Below are 21372 nucleotides of genomic sequence, written 5' to 3' on the forward strand. Positions count from 1 at the left end.
GATGACAGATGCATGACAATTTGGTGATTAATTCGAAGCAGTAATTTTTTTTTCGCACTGCAGGTAAGTAACCCTGAATAAAGTAGTTCCAAATCATCAGATCGTTATTATTTTGACCCTTGTTTCCCGTTTTTGTCTGTAAGTTGGCGATTTTATGAGACAAGTAATCTCCGACTAGTATTCTCCAACTGATTGTTATCCACTGCAAAATGTGATGACGTCATCGCAAAATTTTGTTGTAAATATAAATTTGTCAAAAATGTGCAATTAGTGAACCTATTTTTTAATTCTATATTAGACAGAATTTGATTTTTTATAACCCCTATAAGTTAAACAAAATATGTAAGACCCAAAAGACTTGAATGATCTAAAAATATATAATTTGAAGGATTTAAAGGATCTAGAGGGTTTGGATAAAACAATAATCTAGAGGATTTAGGGTATCTAGAAAGATTCAAATGACCGCAAGGATTTAAAAGCTTAACAGGACCTCAAAATTATCAAGAGTCTGAAGAATTTAAAGAATCTTATGTGTCTAGAAGATGTAAACGAGTTAGAGGATTTGTTATGTAGGGAATTAGATTATTTAAAGTCTTCAGATAACATAGAGGATCTAGAAAGATCTAAAGAGCTTTGTTTTAAATCTTTTTATCATGTTGTACATTATTTCGGGGATCTAAAAATCTAGAGATCAAGGTTAGCCAAACTCTTTAGAGGATATGGGGGTTTCCAATAAGGTGAAGTATCTAAAGGATTTATAGGCTATACAGAATCCTAATAGAATCTCAGTGATCTAAAAAACGTGAAGGGTCTCAAAAATTTAAATGATGTGAAAGATTTAAATAATGCAAAAAGTTTCAAGAATCTAAAAATGTGAAGGTTTTCAAAAATTTAAAAATCCGTGAAAGGCTACGGATCTAAAAAATCTTAAGGATTTAAAGACTAAAAGATTAAGGGATCTCGAGTATTTGGGGATTACGGACTTTCCAGGGAATTTAGAGAATCTAGATCTAGTCTTCAGGTGACAGAGGATCTAGAAGGATCCAAAAAACCTAAAGGATCTTTATTCTAGATAGTCTCGAACCTTTTTAGTAATAATTTTACGTTGACTTGTATAAATTACTTACATATATTCCATGTTCTATACGATCTCAGGGATCTAAAAGATTTGAAAACCACGAATCTAACAAGATTTAAAGAATCTAAAAAGTCTGGATCAATGTCAGCCAAACTGTTCAAAAGAAATCAAGGATCCAGAAGGATCCAAGGTAGGTACGTAAAGAGCCTAAAGAAGTGAAGGATTCAAACCATCTAAAAAACTTAGCAGATTTAGAGGGTATAGATTGACTAAAGTCTTTAAAAATATTTCAAAGATCTAAAAAATGTGAGAGATTTCAAGAATTTAGAAGATTTCACGGCTTTAAAGGATCTTAAATGTCTGGAAAATTAAAAGGCTCCAGAGGATGTGGAGATTCTGCATTGTGTAGGGAATTTCGAGGATCTAGATTAGCCAAAGTCTGCAGTTGACAGAGGATCTAGAAGAATCCAAAGAACTTAAAGGATAATTACTAGATTAGTAATAAATTTACGTTGACTTGTTTAAAACATGTACGTATACTTACTTCATGTTCTATCTTAGGAATCTAAACGATTTTAAAACCTCACGAATCTAGCAAGATTTAAAAAATCTAAAAGTCTGGATCAATGTTAGACAAAGTGTTCAGAAGACATAAAGGATCCAGAAGGATCCAAAGTAGGTACGTAAAGAGCCTAAAGAATCCTGATGGTATAAAAAAATGTGAAGAATTTCAAAGATTTAAAAGAGGCGAAGGATTCAAATAATTTATAAAAGTTAGAAGATTTAGAGGCTCTAGATTATCTAAAGTCATTTTTTAAAAAAACTCCAAAGATCTAAAAGCTCTACAGTGTCTCAAAGCTCTAAAAAATGTGAAAGATCTCAAGAATTTAGAAGATATAAAAGATTTCACTGATTTAAAGGAAAAGATTTGAAAACCTCACGAATCTAGCAAGATTTAAAAAAATCTAAAAAGTCTGGATCTAACTGTTCAGAAAACAGAAAGGATCCAGAAGGATCGAAAGTAGGTACGTAAAGAGTGTAAAGAATTCTGATGGTATAAAAAAATGTGAAGAACTCCAAAGATATAAAAGAGGCGAAGGATTCAAATAATTTATAAAAGTTAGAAGATTTAGAGGCTCTAGATTATCTAAAGTAATTTTTTAAAAAAACTCCAAAGATCTAAAAGCTCTACAGTGTCTCAAAGATCTAAAAAATGTGAAAGATCTCAAGAATTTAGAAGATATAAAAGATTTCACTGATTTAAAGGAAAAGATTTGAGAACCTTGCGAATCTAGCAAGATTTAAAAATCTAAAAAGTCTGAATCAATGTTAGCCAAACTGTTCAGAAAACATAAAGGATCCAGAAGGATCGAAAGTAAGTATGTAAAGAGTTTAAAGAATCTTGACGGTATAAAAAATGTGAAGGACCTCAGATTAAAAAAAAGTAAAGAATTCAAATAATCTAAAAAGGTTAGAAGATTTTAAGAATCTTGAATATTTTGAGGATCTAGATTGTCCAAAAACTTTAGCGGGCATAGACTATCTAAGAAAGACCTCAAAGATCTAAAGACTCTACAATGTCTCAAAGATCTAAAAAATGTGAAGGATCTCAAGAATTTAGAAGATATAAAAGATCTCACGGATTTAAAGGATCTAAAATGTCTAGAAAATAAAAAATCTCTAGAGGATGTGGAGATTCTGCGTTGTGTAGGGAATTTAGAGGATCTAGATTAGCCACAGTCTGCAGATGACAGAGGATCTAGAAGGATCCAAAGAAATTTAAGGATAATTAATAAAAAAATAAATTAGTAATGAATTTGCATTGATTTGTTGAAACTATTTACGTATATTTATTTCGTGTTCTATACGATCTCAAGGATCTAAAAGTTTTGAAAACCTCACAAATCTAGCAAGATTTAAAAAATCTAAAAAGTGTGGATCAATGTTTGCCAACGTGTTCAGAAGACATAAAGGATCCAGAAGGATCGAAAGTAGGTATATAAAGAGCCTAAAGAGTCCTGATGGTATAAAAAAATGTGAAGACCTCCAAAGATTTAAAAGAAGCGAAGGATTCAAATAATTTATAAAAGTTAGAAGATTTAGAGGATCTAGATTATCTAAATCATTTTTTAAAAAACTCCAAAGATCTAAAAGCTCTACAGTGTCTCAAGGATCTAAAAAATGTGAGGGATCTCAAGAATTTAGAAGATATAAAAGATTTCACTGATTTAAAGTAAAAGATTTGAAAACCTCACGAATCTAGCAAGATTTTAAAGATCTAAAAAGTCTGGATCAATGTTAGCCAAACTGTTCAGAAGACATAAAGGATCCAGAAGGATCGAAAGTAGGTATGTAAAGAGCTTAAAGAATCTTGACGGTATAAAAAAATGTGAAGGACCTCAAAGATTTAAAAAAAAGTAAAGAATTCAAACAATCTAAAAAGGTTAGAAGATTTTAAGTATCTTGAATATTTTGAGGATCTAGATTGTCCAAAAACTTTAGCGGGCATAGACTATCTAAAAAAAGACCTCAAAGATCTAAAGACTACAATATCTCAAATATCTAAAAAAAGTGAAGGATCTCAAAAATTTAGAAGATATAAAAGATCTCACGGATTTAAAGGATCTAAAATGTCTAGAAAATTAAAAATCTCTAGAGGATGTGGAGATTCTGCGTTGTGTAGGGAATTTAGATGATTAGATTAGCCACAGTTTGCAGATGACAGAGGATCTAGAAGGATCCAAAGAAATTAAAGGATAATTAAAAAAAAAAATTAGTAATAAATTTGCATTGATTTGTTTAAATTATTTACGTATATTTATTTCGTGTTCTATACGATCTCAAGGATCTAAAAGTTTTGAAAACCTCACGAATATAGCAAGATTTAAAAAATCTAAAAAGTGTGGATCAATGTTTGCCAAAGTGTTTAGAAGACAGAAAGGATCCAGAAGGATCGAAAGTAGGTATATAAAGAGCCTAAAGAGTCCTGATGGTATAAAAAAGTGTGAAGAACTCCAAAGATTTAAAAGAGGCGAAGGATTCAAATGATTTATAAAAGTTAGAAGATTTAGAGGATCTAGATTATCTAAAATCAGTTTTTAAAAAAACTCCAAAGATCTGAAAGCTCTACAGTGTCTCAAAGATCTAAAAAATGTGAGGGATCTCAAGAATTTAGAAGATATAAAAGATTTCACTGATTTAAAGGAAAAGATTTGAAAACCTCACGAATCTAGCAAGATTTAAAAGATCTAAAAAGTCTGGATCAATGTTAGCCAAACTGTTCAGAAGACATAAAGGATCCAGAAGGATCGAAAGTAAGTATGTAAAAAGCTTAAAGAATCTTGACGGTATAAAAAAATGTGAAGGACCTCAAAGATTAAAAAAAAAGTAAAGAATTCAGATAATCTAAAATGGTTAGAAGATTTTAAGAATCTTGAATATTTCGAGGATCTAGATTGTCCAAAAATTTTAGCGGGCATAGACTATCTAAAAAAGACCTCAATGATCTAAAGACTCTACAATGTCTCAAAGATCTAAAAAATGTGAAGGATCTCAAGAATTTAGAAGATGTAAAAGATCTCATGGATTTAAAGGATCTAAAATGTCTATAAAATTAAAAATCTCTAGAGGATGTGGAGATTCTGCGTTATGTAGGGAATTTAGAGGATCTAGATTACCCACAGTTTGCAGATGACAGAGGATCTAGAAGGATCCAAAGAAATTAAAGGATAATTAATAAAAAAATAAATTATTAATAAATTTGCATTGATTTGTTTAAACTATTTACGTATATTTATTTCGTGTTCTATACGATCTCAAGCATCTAAAAGTTTTGAAAACCTCACGAATTTAGCAAGATTTAAAAAATCTAAAAAGCCTGGATCAATGTTAGCCAAACTGTTCAGACGACATAAAGGATCCAGAAGGATCGAAAATAAAGAGCCTAAAGGATTCTGATGGTATAAAAAATGTGAAGGACTTCAAAGATTAAAAAAAAATGAAGAATTCAAATAATCTAATAATAAAGAGGATCTAGATTGTCTAAAGACTTTGGCTGGGATAGAGTATCTAAAAAAAGACCCCAAGAGGCTCCACAATGTCTCAAAGATCTAAAAAACGTGAAGGATCTCAATAATTTAGAAGATGTTAAAGATCTTCCAGATTTAAAGGATCTAAAATGTCTATAACCTCTAGAGGATGTGGCGATTCTGCGTTGTGTAGGAAATTTAGAGGATCTAGATTAGTCTGCAGATGACATAGGATCTAGAACGAATGAAAGAACCTAAAAGATCTTTATTTTAAATAGTTTGTGTGTAAAATACTTGTATAGAATATGCCCAACAGTATCTCAGGCATCTAAAATATTTGAAAACCTTACGAATCTAAGGATCTGTAAAATTTAAAGGATCTAAAAAGTCTACGAATTTAGATTAACCAAATCCTTTAGAGGATATTGAGGATTCAGAAAGATCCAAAGAACGTAAAGAATCTAATGGGTTCAAAGGCAAAACAGGATCCTAACAGGATCTAAAAAGTCTAATAGAAGATTTCATGAATCTCGAGGATTATTGGAGGATCTGATCTAGATTACCTAAACTTTTTGACAGACATAGGGTATCTAGAAAGATTCAAAATATCATAACGATCTATAAAGGGTGTGCAAGAAGAAGAAGAAGAAAATTAAGAGACTCTAGAGGATGTGGAGATTTTGCGTTGTGTATGGAATTTAGAGGATCTAGATTAGTCAGTCTGCAGACGACAGAGGATATAGAAGGATCCAAAGAACTTAAAGGATAATTAATAAATAATAAATTAGTAATAAATTTATGTCGACTTGTAAAATATTTACGTATATTTATTTCATGTTCTATACGATCTCAGGGACCTAAAAGATTTGAAAACCTCACGAATCTAGCAAGATTTAAAAAATCTAAAAGTTGGATCAATGTTAGCCAAAGTATTCAGAAGACATAAAGGATCCAGAAGGATCTAAAGTAGGTGCGTAAAGAACCTAAAAAATCCTGATTGTATAAAAAAATGTGAAGGACCTCAAAGATTTAAAAAAGTGAAGATCCGAATAATCTAAAAAGGTTAGAAGATTTAAAGATTCTAGAATATTTAGAGGATGTAGATTGTCTAAAGCCTTTAGCGGGCATAGAGTATTTAAAAAAAATATAAAGGATCTCAAGAATTTAGAAGATATAAAAGATCTCACGGATTTAAAAGATTTAAAATGTCTAGAAAATTTAAAGGGTCTAGAGGATGTGGCGAGTCTGCGTTGTGTAGGGAATTTAGATGATCTAGATTAGTCTGCAGATCACATAGGATCTAGATGGAACGAAAGAACCTAAAAGATCTTTGTTTTAAATAATTTGTATGTAAAATAATGGCATCGTACATGCCCTACAGTATTTCAGGCATCTAAAAGATTTGAAAACTTCACAAATCCAAGGATCTGTAAAATCTAAATGATCTAAAAAGTCTACGAATCTAGATTAAACAAATTCTTCAGATGACTTTATTGAGGATTCAGAAAGATCCAAAGAACGTAAAGAATCTAATGGGTATAATGGAAAAACAGGATAATCACAGGATCTAAAGAGTCTAGTAGAAGATTTCAAGAATCTAGAGGATTTAGAGGATGTGGTTTAGATTACCTAAAATTTTTGTCAGACATAGGGTATCTAGAAAGATCCAGGAGATCATAACGATCTATAAAGTCTACGAATCTAGATTAACCAAATTCTTCAGAGGACGTTGAGGGTCCAGAAAGATTCAAAAAAACGTAAAGAATCTAAAGGGTTTAAAGACAATACAGGATCCTAATAGGATCTAAAAAGTCTAGTAGAAGATTTCAAGAATCTAGAATTTAGAGGATCTAGATTATCTAAAGTTGTTATCGGACATAGGGTATTTAGAAAGATCTAAAAGGCCCCAACGATCTATAAAGACTGTATAAGATCTCAAGGATCTTAATAATAATGAGGGATCTGAAAAATTTAGAAGATATAAAAGATCTCACGAATCTAAAGAATCTGAAAAATCTAAAGCACCTAAACTGTTTCAGAAATTAAAAGACTCTAGAGGATTATCATTCCGCATTATTCACGAAATTGGAGGATCTCTATTAGCTAAAGTCTTCAGATGAGATGACATAGAGGATCTAGAACGAATCAAAGAACCTAAAGAATCTTTATTTTAAATAATTTTAAATCCTTAGTGAAAATTTACGCCGACGTGTGTAAACTAGTCATGTGTGGTACATGTCCTACAGTAAAAGTCTACGAATCTAGATTAACCAAATTCTTCAGACGACATTGAGGATCCAGGATCCTAATAGGATCTAAAAAGTCTAGTAGAAGATTTCAAGAATCTAAAATGTTTAGACGATCTAGATTATCTAATGTCCGATATCGGACATAGGGTATCTAGAAAGATTCAAACGACCCCAACGATCTGTAAAGGCTCTATAAGATCACAAGAATCTCTTTCTATAATAGCGAAGGATCTTAGGAATTTAGAAGATACAAAAAACCTCACGGATCTAAAGAATCTGAAGGATTTAAAGCATCTAAAATGTTTCAAAAATTAAAAGGCTCTAAAGAATTTGGAGATTCTATATTATCCAGGAAATTAGAGGGTCTAGATTAGCTAAAATCATCACATGACATAGAGCGTCTAGAACGAACCAAAGAACGTAAAGAATCTAAAAGGTTAAAAGCAATACAGGATCCTAATAGGATCTAAAAAGTCTAGTAGAAGATTTCAAGAATCTAGAGTATTTAGAGGATCTAGATTATCTAAAGTTTTTATCGGACATAGGATGTCTAGAATGCTCCAAAAGCCCCCAACGATCAATAAAGGCTCTATAAGATCTCAAGGATCTTAATAATAGTGAGGAATCTCAAGAATTTAGAAGATATAAAAGACATAATATATTTAAAGAATCTGAAAGATTTGAAGCACCTAAAATGATTCTACGTCACCCGGGAAATTAGAGGATCTAGATTGGCTAAAGTCAGATGACAGGGAGGATCCAGAACGAACAAAGAACCGAAAGGATCTTTTTGGTGATAAATTTTCGTTGACGTGTGAAAAGTCTACAGATAAGCAAACTCTTCAAAGGAGATAGATGATCTAGAAGGATCTAAAAAATGTAACGAATGTAAAGAGCCTAAAGGCAAAACAGGATCCTAATGGGATCTCAGGGATCTCAAAAATTTGACGTTAAAGATTGAAATAATCTAAAAATTTGTTAGAAAATGAAAGAATCTAAAGGATCTAAAGCCAATGCAGGATCTTAATAGGTTCTAAAAAGTCTAGTAGAGGATTTAAAGAATCTAGAAGATTTAGAGTATGTAGATTATCTAAAATTTGTATCGATCATAGGGTATCTAGAAAGATCCAAAAGGCTCCAACGGTTTATGAAGGCTCTACAAGATCTCAAGGACCTAAATAATAATGACGGGTCTCAAGAATTTAGAAGATATAAAAGACATCACGGATCTAAAGAATTTGAGGGATCTGAAGGATTTAAAGCGTCTAAAATGTTTAAAAAATTAAAAGGCTGTAGACGGTTATATCATCCTGCATTATCCAGTAAATTTGTGGATCTAGATTAGTAACAGTCTTCAGATGACATAGAGGATCTAGAATTAAGCAAAGAATCGAAAGGACCTTTTTGGTGATAAATTTTGGTTGACGTGTGTAAAATATTTGGATTTAAAAAGTCTAGGGATCTAGGATAAATAAACACTTCAGAGGATATAAAGGATCCAGAAATAAATAATCTAAAAAATCTGTTAGAAAATGAAGGAATCTAGAGGATCTAGATTAGCTAAATTATATGGTGGATATAGGGTATCTAGAAAGACCCAAAATACCCCAAGGATCGTCGAATATAAAGGTTCTACACGATCTCATGTATCCAAAAAATGTGAAGAATCTCAAGGATTTGGCAAAAAGTGGTCTAAGGTATTAGGCAGAACTTTCCTCGCCCCTGAAGTACAGTTGCTCCATCAAGAATCACCTAGATGTCATCTATACAGACTTTCAAAAAGCGTCAGACCAAATCAACGTTTTTCTGTTCGAATTTTTCCAAAGTACTTCAAGGCTCCTATCTAGGCTCGATGCCTTTTTTGTTGTTTGCAAACGTCATACCCAAAATCTTCATCGGTGGAAACTGTTTACACTAGCAAACGACGTCTACGTTTTTAAAGAAATGATAGAACTGAAAGTGTATTGGGAAAGTTTTTGAAAGCAAAATTTTAATTTCATTTTTTCAGAGAGGCAAAGGATTTTTCTATAATTATCGTCTTCATGTAAATTTGCATAAGGTACTTCCATGACTTGGCTTTTTGTTGTACATATTATATTCTTGAAAGAAAAATCATAATCTTCACACCACAAACCTGAATGCGACTTTCTCTTCTCCTTCTTTCTATTTGTCTCTTCCATGTTTATTTGCAATTTCAATTCACTCCGATTAGATATTCACCAAGAAAGTGTGCTTGGAATTTTAATCCGAACGCTAACAAGTGTAAGGTTACAATTATATGACCACAGTTTGTATTGTAAGCTCTGCAGTTGTTTACTTAATTTTTTTATTTATGGGGTTTGGTTCGTTTGTACTTTCATATTTTCATCGTATTTCAGTTACTAGAAATTAAAAAATTTTCTTATCTGCATTTTGCTTCGGTAATGTTCTTAGATCCGGTTTCATTGACGACGACAAATAGTATTATATCAATATTTGGAACCGAAATAATTGTCGAAGCACTGATTTCTATGGTAAACATGTGTTCTTTAAAGTTAGCAAGCGCTGATAAATCCGGGCTAATAGCTAATTAATAAATATGGTAAATCAGCGTTTCTATTATATGACACATTCGTTACTAGTAAAAAATTTCTACGTCGAAAACCTGAAAATGGTTGTCTTTTTACATTTAAACGCATTAAAACACAGGCATAAGTGTTGAGATACTTTTTATTGAAACGTAAAAAAATCATTTACAATAAATAAATGATTTAAAAAACAAATATTATACGTGTTTTTGTTTAAATTATATATAAAAGCAATAAATAGTGTTAGAAACTATGTACATAACTTCAAATTACATTTTATATACAGAGAACATAACCAGTGTCGGATTACATCGTACTACCCCGAAACAGTCGCGAGTAGTACTAGACAAAGTCTAAGAGTTCAGTACCTTGCACTATACGTAGGTAACCTTAAATACACATTAATTAATACTTTTCAAGTCGCGTTAGCTAAAACATAGCGTATATAGTGACAAAATGCGGCAAAATCTTTGTTCTTGACGGCTCGTAATGAATAATGGATCAGCGAGAATAAGAGAACACGCAATAATATTACATCATTTTTCTTTTCTTTTTTCAGTCTTGAAAAAAACGTTCGTTAAAGGATTCCAATTATTCTCACAGTAAATACTCATTAGAAATACTTAATTACACACATGCAATATCGTTTAGTGGTGCGCAAGAATTTTGAATAATTAAGTTGCGCATGCCGATCTTAAATTTGTTGGCGCGATTGCAACAATCGCGTTTTGGTTATTGGTTGATCAATGTCCTGAGCATTAATAGATCTCGTTAAAACATAAATCTAGAAACCTACTTAAGTAATCAGTTTGTTATGCAGATATGTAGGTACCTATCAGTTTACCGTGTATTTTTATTTACGTAGACGAAACTTACGTATATCTGTTTCATTACAAGCAGAGAGGTCGGTTTGGGGGAAATACAGCGGCTAGTGAAGTATAGGTACTTACAGTGAGCAAGATTTGTACCTTACTACGGTAATTACGTTGGAATGTGTACACTTTTAAACACTTTACATTCAGTAAATACGGATATTGTAGATACATGTTTCCATCGATTACGTATTAGCGTTCATCTTTCAAGCGCAGTCAATCCGGCTTGAAATCGTGCTGTTTGGGTAGGCAGAAATTGTTTTTGAGGTTTCATCGAGGGGTCACCAACTCTAAAGCTGAGGTTTTGGAGAATAAGGTTTGAAAATAAGGGTCAGTCTGACAAAAAATGTGTGAGGAGCTTTTTTTTAAATAATTTAATAATAAAATTTGTTTTGTTATTCAGAATATGGTGCCAGAATCATTTTAGATATGGGCTTTTGGACAATTGTAGAGAGTATTTCACAAAATAAATGACTTTTCTGTGTTCATCTATTTTTAAATCTCTGGAATACGTACTTAATAATGCTTAGTTTAAAGCGTTGCCGAAAAAATCTTGTTAAATAGAATTAATTAACTATTAAAAGTGACATTTTATTTCAACTGATGAATATTTCAATAATAATCTGAACTTTTGATATAAATACATAAAAAAAACGTAAAAAATATAAAGATCTAAAGGCTGTAGAGGATCCTAATGGGACTTTATTTAGATGATCTAGAATATCTTTAGCGGAAGTAGGGTATCCAGAAATATTCAAGATTTCTGGATACCCTAAAGATCTCAAAGACCTTGCGGATTTAGAAGATCTTAAGGTTATAAGGGATCTAAAACCTCTCGAATATTTAAAATAACTAAAGTATTTAATGCATCTGTATGATTTTGTGAATTTAGAGGATCTGTAGATTAACCAAAGTAGGATATGTAGGATTTAAAAGATCTGAAAAGTCTAAGGATCTCAGTTAGCCAAACACTTCAAAGAACGTAGAAAATCCAGAAGGATCCAAATAAAGTAAAGATTCCAAAGAATCTAAAGGCTATACAGGACTCTAATAGGATCTTAGGGATCTAAAAACTGCGAAGGGTCACGAGGTTTTAAAAGATATTACAGCCTTCACAGATTTAGATGATGTGAAGGGTTAAAATAATTCAAAAAGTCTAGAAGAATTAAAGTATCTACAAAGATCCAAAACAATTCAAGGATCTAAAGGCTGTATAGGATTTTAAGGATCCAAAAAATGAACTTAAAATATGTCAAAAACGTCACGAGTCTAAAAGATCTTAAAGATATAAATGATTTAAAATCTATAGAAGATTTAAGGGATCTAAAATATTTGGTGCAGCTGCATTATTTGAAAACTTAGAGGATCTATAGATTAGCCACAGTGTTCAGATAACATAGAAGATCCAGAAGGATCCAATGAACCTAGACTCTCTGTTTTTAAATAATTTAAAATCTTTTTAGGTTGTCCCACAAGCCAACCGAAAATAATCTAAAAGATATGAAAACATCACGAATTTAAGGATCTGTAGGATTTACAAGATCTAAAACTCTAGTGATCTAAAGGCTATACAGGCTCCTATAGGATCTCAGGGATCTAAAAACTGTGAAGAGTTACACGGTTTTATAAGATATTACAGACTTCACAGATTTAGATGATGTAAAGGATTAAAATAATCTAAAAGTATAGAAGAATTAAAGATTGTCCAAAGTCTTCAGCGGACATAGGTATCTAGTAAGATGCGAAAGGACTTAAATAGATCTCAAGGACCCAAAAAATGTGAGGGATCTCAAAAATTTAAAAGATATCAAAAACCTCACGGATCTAAATGATCTTAAACATGTAAAAGATTTAAAATCTCTAGAAGATTTAAAGGATCTGTGTTATTTGGGAATTTAGAGGATCTATAGATTAGCCAAAATCTTCAAATATCACAGAAGATCTAGAAGGATCCAAAAAACCTAAAAATGTTTTGTTTTAAATAATTTTAAATCTTTTAGGTTGACCTGTGTAAAATATTTAAATATACTGCATATTCTACAGTATCTCTAATCTAAAAAGTCTAGCAGATTTAAAAGATCGAGAGGATCTAGATCTTCTAGCGCACATAAGTATCTAGAAAGATCCAAAAGAATTCAAGGATCTAAAAATATGAGGGATCTCAAGAATTTAAAAGATGTCAAAGATCTCACGGATCTAAAAGATCTTGGGATTTAAAACCTCTAGAAGATTTAAAAGTATTTGGTGCATCTACATTATTTGGGAATTTAGACGATCTATAGAAAGTCTTCAAATAACATAGAAGAACTAAAGGGATCCAACGAACCTAAGGATTAAAATAATCTAAAAAGTCTTTAGTGGACATAGAAGATCCAAAAGAACTCCCGGATATATCCGTGATCTTAAGGATCCAAAAATTGTGAGGGATCTCAGGAATTTAAAAGAGTTAAAGATCTTGTGGATATAAGGGGTCTAAAATCCCTAAAGATTTAAAGGTTCTAAAAAAGTATTTGTTGGATTTACAAAGTCTAGGCATCTAAGCAGGCTAAATACTTCAGAAGACAGAGAAACCAGAAGGATCCACAATAGAGAATCTGAAAGATCTAAAAGTTCCAGTAGATCTTAAACGATCTCAGAGATCTACAGAACGTGAAAAATATCAAAAGTTTAAGGGATGTGAATGACTGAAATAATTTAGATCTTTTAGAAGATTTAATGAATCTAGAGGATTTGGAAGATCTAGATTATCTAAAGTTTAGCAGACATATAGTATCTAGAAAAATCCTGAAGACCCCAAGGATTTAAAGGCTGTACAGGATCCCAAGGATCTAAAAAATAAAAAGAATCTCCAGGATCTAAAAATTATACAGATTCTCAAGAATTTAAGAGGTATTGAAACCTTAGGAATCTAAGGATCTGTAGGAGTTAAAGGATCTAAAAAGTCCACAGATCCAGGTTAGCTAAACTCTTCAGCGGCCATAGAGGATCCAGAAGGATTCAAAGAAAGGTTTAAAAGCTCTACTGGATCCTAAATGATTTATAGGATCTCAGAGATCAACAAAATGTGAAAGATATTAAAGGTTTAAGGGATGTGAAGAATTTAAATGATCTAGATCTTCTAGAAGATTTCAAGAATCTAGAGAATTTGGACGATCTAGATTATCTAAAGTTTATCAGACATAATATCTAAAAAAATCCTGAAGACCTCAAGGATCTAAAGACTGTACAGGATCTCAAGGATCTAAAAAAATACAAAGGATCTCCAGGATCTAAAAATTTTAGAGATTCTCAAGAATTTAAGACGAATTGAAAGCTCAGGAATCTAAGGATCTGTAGGAGTTAAAAGATCTAAAAAGTCCAGAGATCTAGGTTAGCTAAACTCTTCAATGGACAGATAGGATTCAGAAGGATCCAAACTAAGTAAAGAATCTAAAAGATTTATCGGATCTCAGAGATCTACAAAATGTGTAAGATCTTAAAGGTTTAAGGGATGTGAAGGATTTAAATCATCTAGATCTTTTAGAAGATTTAAAGAATCTAGAAGATTTGGATGATCTAGATTATCTAAAGTTTATCAGACATAATATCTAGAAAAATCCTGAAGACCCCAAGGATCTAAAGACTGTACAGGATCTCAAGGATCTAAAAAAATACAAAGGATCTCTAGGATCTAAAAATTTTAAAGATTCTCAAGAATTTAAGACGAATTGAAAACTCAGGAATCTAAGGATCTGTAGGAGTTAAAAGATCTAAAAAGTCCAGAGATCTAGGTTAGCTAAACTCCTCAATGGACGTAGAGGATTCAGAAGGATCCAAACAAAGTAAAGAATCTAAAAGGTTTATCGGATCTCAGAGATCTACAAAATGTGTAAGATCTTAAAGGTTTAAGGGATGTGAAGGATTTAAATGATCTAGATCTTCTAGAAGATTTCAAGAATCTAGAGGATTTGGACGATCTAGATTATCTAAAGTTTATCAGACATATAATATCTAGAAAAATCCTGAAGACCCCAAGGATCTAAAGACTGTACAGGATCTCAAGGATCTAAAAAAATACAAAGGATCTCCAGGATCTACAAATTTTAAAGATTCTCAAGAATTTAAGACGAATTGAAAGCTCAGGAATCTAAGGAGCGGTAGGAGTTAAAAGATCTAAACAGTCCAGAGATCTAGGTTAGCTAAACTCCTCAATGGATGTAGAGGATTCAGAAGAATCCAAACAAAGTAAAGAATCTACAAGATTTATCGGATCTCAGAGATCTACAAAATGTGTAAGATCTTAAACATTTAAGGGATGTGAAGGATTTAAATCATATAGATCTTTTAGAAGATTTAAAGAATCTAGAAGATTTGGACGATCTAGATGATCTCAAGTTTAGCAGATACTCCTATATAGTATCTAGAAAAATCCTGAAGACCCCAAGAATCTAAAGGATCTCAATGATACAAAGGATCTTCAGGACCTAAACATTATAAAAATTCTCAAGAATTTAAGAGGTGTTGAAACCTCACGAATCTAAAGATCCATAGGATTTTGAGGATCTAAAAAGTCTAGAGATCCAGGTTAACTAAACGTTTCAGCGGAAAATGTTTATAGAACCTCAGGCATCTAAAAACTGTGAAGGGTAAAAGGATCTAAAGACGTGAAAGATCTCACGGATTTAAAGAGTCTACACGATTTAGAGGATCCAATTTACGCAAAGCCTGACACAGAGTATCCAAGAAGATCCTAAAGACTCCAAGGATCTAAAGACTATACAGGATCAAAGAATGTTAGGTGACTCAAGATCTCACAGATCTAGAAATTGTGAACGATTTGAAGGGTTTAAAGATGTGAAATGTCTCTAAAATTTAAATAAAGAATCTGGAAATTTTAGAAAATCTAGATTATCTACGGAATTTAGAAAATCTAGATTAGCTAAAGTTTTCTAGAGGATCTAGAAGGATCCAAAGAACCTACAAGATCTTTGTTTGCACTAATTTTAAATTTATGAACTTACGTCCTTGGCAACGCTGAATAATCGTAAAACTTATTAAGTAAATAGTAATCGTTTAGAGTTTTAGAGGAAATGCTCTCAAAAATCCAAGAAGCAATTTTTTTTGTACGATTTTATCCAAAATGTTTTCATCCCTTATTAATTATCTAGAAAAATCCTCAAAAAGCTTTTGTCAGACTCACGGTTACGGAGTTAAATGAAAAAAAATGCACCCTTATTTCCAATCTACGCCACCCCCAGTCCGAAGACCCCAGTTTTACTCACGCCTGCCCCCCGAAAAAAATCGCCGCCTACCCAACCCGCCCGATTGCCAATTTTCTCCCGCCGAATTGCCTAGCTTAATCGTCCGTTGTCCGCCTCGAAGAAATCTCCATCGGCTGGTAACAATCTCGTGTATCTTAACTAAGTTCGTCTCCTTTGGCATAACGCATTTCACCTAAAATTTGAATTAGTTCGTGCTGTCCCCTAACTTCGCTTTTTTATGGTGTTTCTGTTTATCGCGCTTTTTCTTGTTCGGCGTAACCACGCACCCACAACCACTTCTCACACGAATGTAGTCCAAAGTCCACGTGGTGCCCCCGGGCCCGGCGGCCGGGAACGAGGGGAAGTTCTTGGGCCGCTGGTGGTGGCGGCGGCCGGGGTCCTTCACCAGCGCGTACGTGTAACTGTACTTCTGCACGCACTTGGAGCTGTTGTGGAGCTTCTTGTCCATGAACCGGCACGGCTTCCCCAGGATGTCGGCGTGGCAGGAGAGCTCGTAGAAGCGCTGCCGGTAGTCGCCGTCCCGGTACAGCTCGACGTACTCGTCGTCCTGGTTCTTCCCGCCCTCGGGCTCGATCATCTCGAGGACCGACGGACAGCAGTCCACGCCGCTGCCGTTCCGGCTCTCCTGTCGTAGCAGCATCTGGTTGTCGCGCTGGTTGAGGAACTTGCCGGGGAAGCGCAGCGGGATGTTGGGGTCGTACCTGGGGGAAAATTGTGCGTTACGACGGTGGATTTTGCTGCGGGCTGATGTGATTACCAACTTTCGTGAAGGTGGTGGTGTTTGCGAGGACTGCGCCGAATGCGAGGAAGGTCGAAGACTGTGTGGTTGAAGTGTTCGTTGCAAGCTACGAGAGGAACAACCGCGGCGAAGCCAAGCACCTGCAATGAGAGTGACACATATTTTATGTGTATTACGATTATGACATATATAATATAACGAGCGGTTGAAACAAGTTCCACGAGATGTTTTACTTTATTATAACAGCATGAAAGCTGTGAAAAATGTCTAGTCTCGGGTGTTCACGCCGTTTCCGTCCGTTTATTGTCTGTTAGCGACTTTATCAAACAGATGAGACCTCGAAACTACTGAACTAATTATTATGAATTATGATTACTGCGAACCCTTTGATGTTGTCTAGACGGTCAAACAGCAACTAAAATTTGTCCTTTCATCCCCACCTAAAAATTGATGACGTCACCGCATCTTTCGTTATCTGTATTTGCCTTAGAAGAGCGAATTTATTCGATATTTTGAAAAGATACATGATTCATTCCATCGTTTTCAAAATATTGATGAATTCAAACAATATATAAAGTTAAAAAAAATATATAAAAGATCCAAAAGATTTAGAAAAACTTGAAATATTTAAGGATACAGAGAATTTTTGAAAGATTTGCAGGATCTGAAAGATCTGAAGATTTTTAGATCAATCAGAAAGGATCCAAAGAACTAAATCCATTATTTTGAAGTACCACGACGCTAAGAAATCTAAAAGATTTAAAGGATCTAATAGAGACACATTTTAAGGATATAACGGATCTAAAGTATTTAAAGGCTGTACAGTACAATATCTTCTGGATTTAAAAGATATGAAAGATTTCAAGTCGCTACATCTGAAGAATTTATAGAATTTAAAATACCAAAAATTTAGAAGATCTAGAGGATTTAAAAGAGAACTTGAAGGATTTAAACTAAGTATGTAAAGGCTTTATATGATCCTCAAAGATTTGTAGGATCTCAGAGCTCCAAAAGACATGGAGGAACTCACAGACCCAAAGCATGTCAAGGATCTCAAATATCTGAAGGATCTAAAGAATCTAAAAACTCTAGAAGATTTAAAGGGTCTAGAAAATATAGAGGATCTAACTTATCTGGAGAATTTATAGGATCTAGATTCTCTCAAGTCTCTAGAAGATATAGACGATCTAAAAGGATCCAAAACACCTGAAATCGCTACAGGATCTTAAGAATCTAAAAGATGTGAAGGACCTCACGAATTTATAGTATGAAAAAGATCTCAAACAGCAAAAGCTCTGAGGAATTTAAAGAATCTAAATATCTCAAATATTCAAAAGACCTAGAAAATTTGAGGATCCAGAAGGATTCAAAGAACTTGAAGGATCTAATCGGTGTAAAGGCTCGACAGGATCCTAAAACATTTGTAGTATCTCAGGGTTCCAAAAGATGTGTGGAACATCATGGGTCTAAAGAATGTGAATGATCTCAAATATATAAATGATATGAAGGATTTAAAGAATCTAGATCTTTTAGAAGATTTAAAGAATCGAGAAGATTTAAATGATCTAGAAGATATAGAGGATCTAGAAGGATCTAAAACACCTAATTGTAACACAATATGAGGCATCTCAAAGATCTAAAAGTTGTGAAGAAGCTCACGAATTTAAAAGATGAGAAAAATCTCAAACAGCAAAAGATTCGGGGATTTTAAAGAATGTAAAATAACTCAAATATTTAAAAAATCTAGAGAATTTGAGGATCCAGAAGAATCCGAAGAACTTGGAGGATCTGGACGGTGTCTTAAAGGCTCTACAGGACCCTAAAAGATCTATAGTATCTTAGGGTTCTAAAAGATGTGAAGAACCTCACGGGCCTAAATAATGTGAAGGATCTCAAATATCCAAAAGGATATGAAGAATTTAAAGAATCTAAAGAGCTACCTGGGAAATTTAAAAATCAATATTAGCTAGAGTCTCTAGAGGTACAAAGCACCTAAAGTCTCAGAATCTAAAATACCTAAAAGGATATAAATAATGTAAAAAATCTAAAACATCTCAAAGATTTAAAATATCTAGAAGATTTAAAGGATCTGTAGAGGAATGTAGAGTCTCTGCAGGACCATAAATACCTGTAGGATTTTAGGGATCTACAAGATGTTAAGGGTGCAAGGGTCTAAAGAATGTGAAAGATCTCAAAATTCAAAAAATATGAAAGTTTTAATGAATCTAAAGACCTAGAGGTTCGAGGATCTGGATTATCTGGAGGACTTAAAGATTAGCTGGTCTGTAGAGGATGTAGAGGATCTACAAGGATACAAAATACCTAAAGTTTCCACAGGATCTCAAAAATCTTAAAGATGTGAAAGACCTCACAGATCTCAAGAATATGAAGGATCTCTAAGATCTAAAGGATGTGAAGGATTTAAAGAACGTAAACTGTCTAGGAGATTAAAAGGCTCTAGCGGATTTAGCGGATCTACGTTATATCGAGAATTATTTGTCTATCTAGATTAGTCAAACTCCCTAAAGGATATAGAAGTTCTACAAGGCCTTCAATTGGTCTAGAGGATATAGAGGACCTAGCTCTAGAAAATATAGAAGATTTAGAAGGATCCAAAATACCTAAAGGCTCTACAAGATCTCAAGGATCTAAAAAATGAGGCTTTTCAAAAATCTAAAAGTTTTGAAGGACCTCACGAATTCAAAAGATAAGAAAAATGTTAAGCAACAAAAGATCCGAGGAATTTAAAGAATCTAAAAATCTCAAATATTTAAAGGATCTAGAGAATTTGAGGATCCAGATGAATCCTAAGAACTTGACGGATCTGAACGGTGTAAAGGCTCTACAGGATCCTTAAAGATCTATAGTATCTTGGGGTTCTAAAAGATGTGAAGAACCCCACGGGTCTAAAGAATCTGAAGGATTTCAAATATCTAAAAGGATATGAAGAATTTAAAGAATCTAAAAATCTATCTGGGTATTTTAAAGATCAAGATTAAGAGTCTCTAGAGAATGCAGAGAACTAAAAGATTTGAAGAATCTGAAGAATTTAAAGATTCTAAAACATCTCAAAAATTTAGAAGATCTAGAAGATTTACAGAATCTGAATTATCTAGATTAGCAGAATTCTTCAGAAGACAGAGAGGATCTAAACGATGTGAAATCTTTGCAGAATCATAAAATATCTGTAGGGTTGTGGAGGATCTTAAAGATCTAAAGGATATAAAAGATTTAATGAATCTAAAGGTCTAGAGGTTTGAGGATCTGGATTACCTACAGGACCTAAAGATCAAGATCAAGATGGTCTCTAGATGATATAGAGGATCTAGCAGGATCCAAAATACCTAAAGGCTCTACAAGATCTCAAGGATCTAAAAAATGAGGCTTTTCAAAAATCTAAAAGTTTTGAAGGACCTCACGAATTCAAAAGATAAGAAAAATGTTAAGCAACAAAAGATCCGAGGAATTTAAAGAATCTAAAAATCTCAAATATTTAAAGGATCTAGAGAATTTGAGGATCCAGATGAATCCGAAGAACTTGACGGATCTGAACGGTGTAAAGGCTCTACAGGATCTTTAAAGATCTATAGTATCTTGGGGTTCTAAAAGATGTGAAGAACCCCACGGGTCTAAAGAATCTGTCGGATTTCAAATATCTAAAAGGATATGAAGAATTTAAAGAATCTAAAGATCTATCTGGGTATTTTAAAGATCAAGATTAAGAGTCTCTAGAGAATGCAGAGAACTAAAAGATTTGAAGAATCTGAAGAATTTAAAGATTCTAAAACATCTCAAAAATTTAAAAGATCTAGAAGATTTACAGAATCTGGATTATCTATATTAGCAGAATTCTTCAGAAGACAGAGAGGATCTAAACGATGTGAAGTCTTTGCAGAATCATAAAATATCTGTAGGGTTGTGGAGGATCTTAAAGATCTAAAGGATATAAAAGATTTAATGAATCTAAAGGTCTAGAGGTTTGAGGATCTGGATTACCTACAGGACCTAAAGATCAAGATCAAGATGGTCTCTAGATGATATAGAGGATCTAGAAGGATCCGAAATACCTAAAGGCTCTACAAGATCTCAAGGATCAAAAAATATGAGGCTTCTCAAAAATCTAAAAATTTTGAAGGACCTCACGAATTTGAAAGATAAGAAAAATGTTAAGCAGCAAAAGATCCGAGGAATTTAAAGAATCTAAAAATCTCAAATATTTAAAGGATCTAGAGAATTTGAGGATCCAGATGAATCCGAAGAACTTGAAGAATCTGAACGGTGTAAAGGGTCTACAGGATCCTTAAAGATCTATAGTATCTTGGGGTTCTAAAAGATGTGAAGAACCTCACGGGTCTAAAGAATCTGAAGGATTTCAAATATCTGAAAGGATATGAAGAATTTAAAGAATCTAAAGATCTATCTGGGTATTTTAAAGATCAAGATTAAGAGTCTCTAGAGAATGCAGAGAACTAAAAGATTTGAAGAATCTGAAGAATTTAAAGATTCTAAAACATCTCAAAAATTTAAAAGATCTAGAAGATTTACAGAATCTGGATTATCTATATTAGCAGAATTCTT

General features: G+C 33.1%; 1 protein-coding gene across 2 annotated transcripts in view; it reads right to left on the reverse strand.

Annotated features, from left to right (window-relative positions):
* Window positions 1–10130: 10130 nt before the first annotated feature.
* The window catches only part of LOC135142848 (uncharacterized), a 122160-nt gene continuing 110918 nt past the window's right edge, over window positions 10131–21372 (reverse strand). For both annotated transcript variants that reach the window (XM_064074624.1, XM_064074625.1), the window contains 2 exons: window positions 16813–16934; window positions 10131–16756 (listed from right to left, as the gene is read on the reverse strand). In XM_064074624.1, coding sequence (XP_063930694.1) covers window positions 16240–16756; window positions 16813–16934 — 639 coding nt within the window. In that variant the 3' untranslated portion in view covers window positions 10131–16239. The remainder of the gene's footprint in view (window positions 16757–16812; window positions 16935–21372) is intronic.

This window comes from Zophobas morio, unplaced genomic scaffold, assembly GCF_036711695.1.
Source record: "Zophobas morio isolate AGI-343-1 ecotype UQ-CSIRO unplaced genomic scaffold, CSIRO_AGI_Zmor_V1 ptg000054l, whole genome shotgun sequence".
Lineage (NCBI taxonomy): Eukaryota > Metazoa > Arthropoda > Insecta > Coleoptera > Tenebrionidae > Zophobas > Zophobas morio.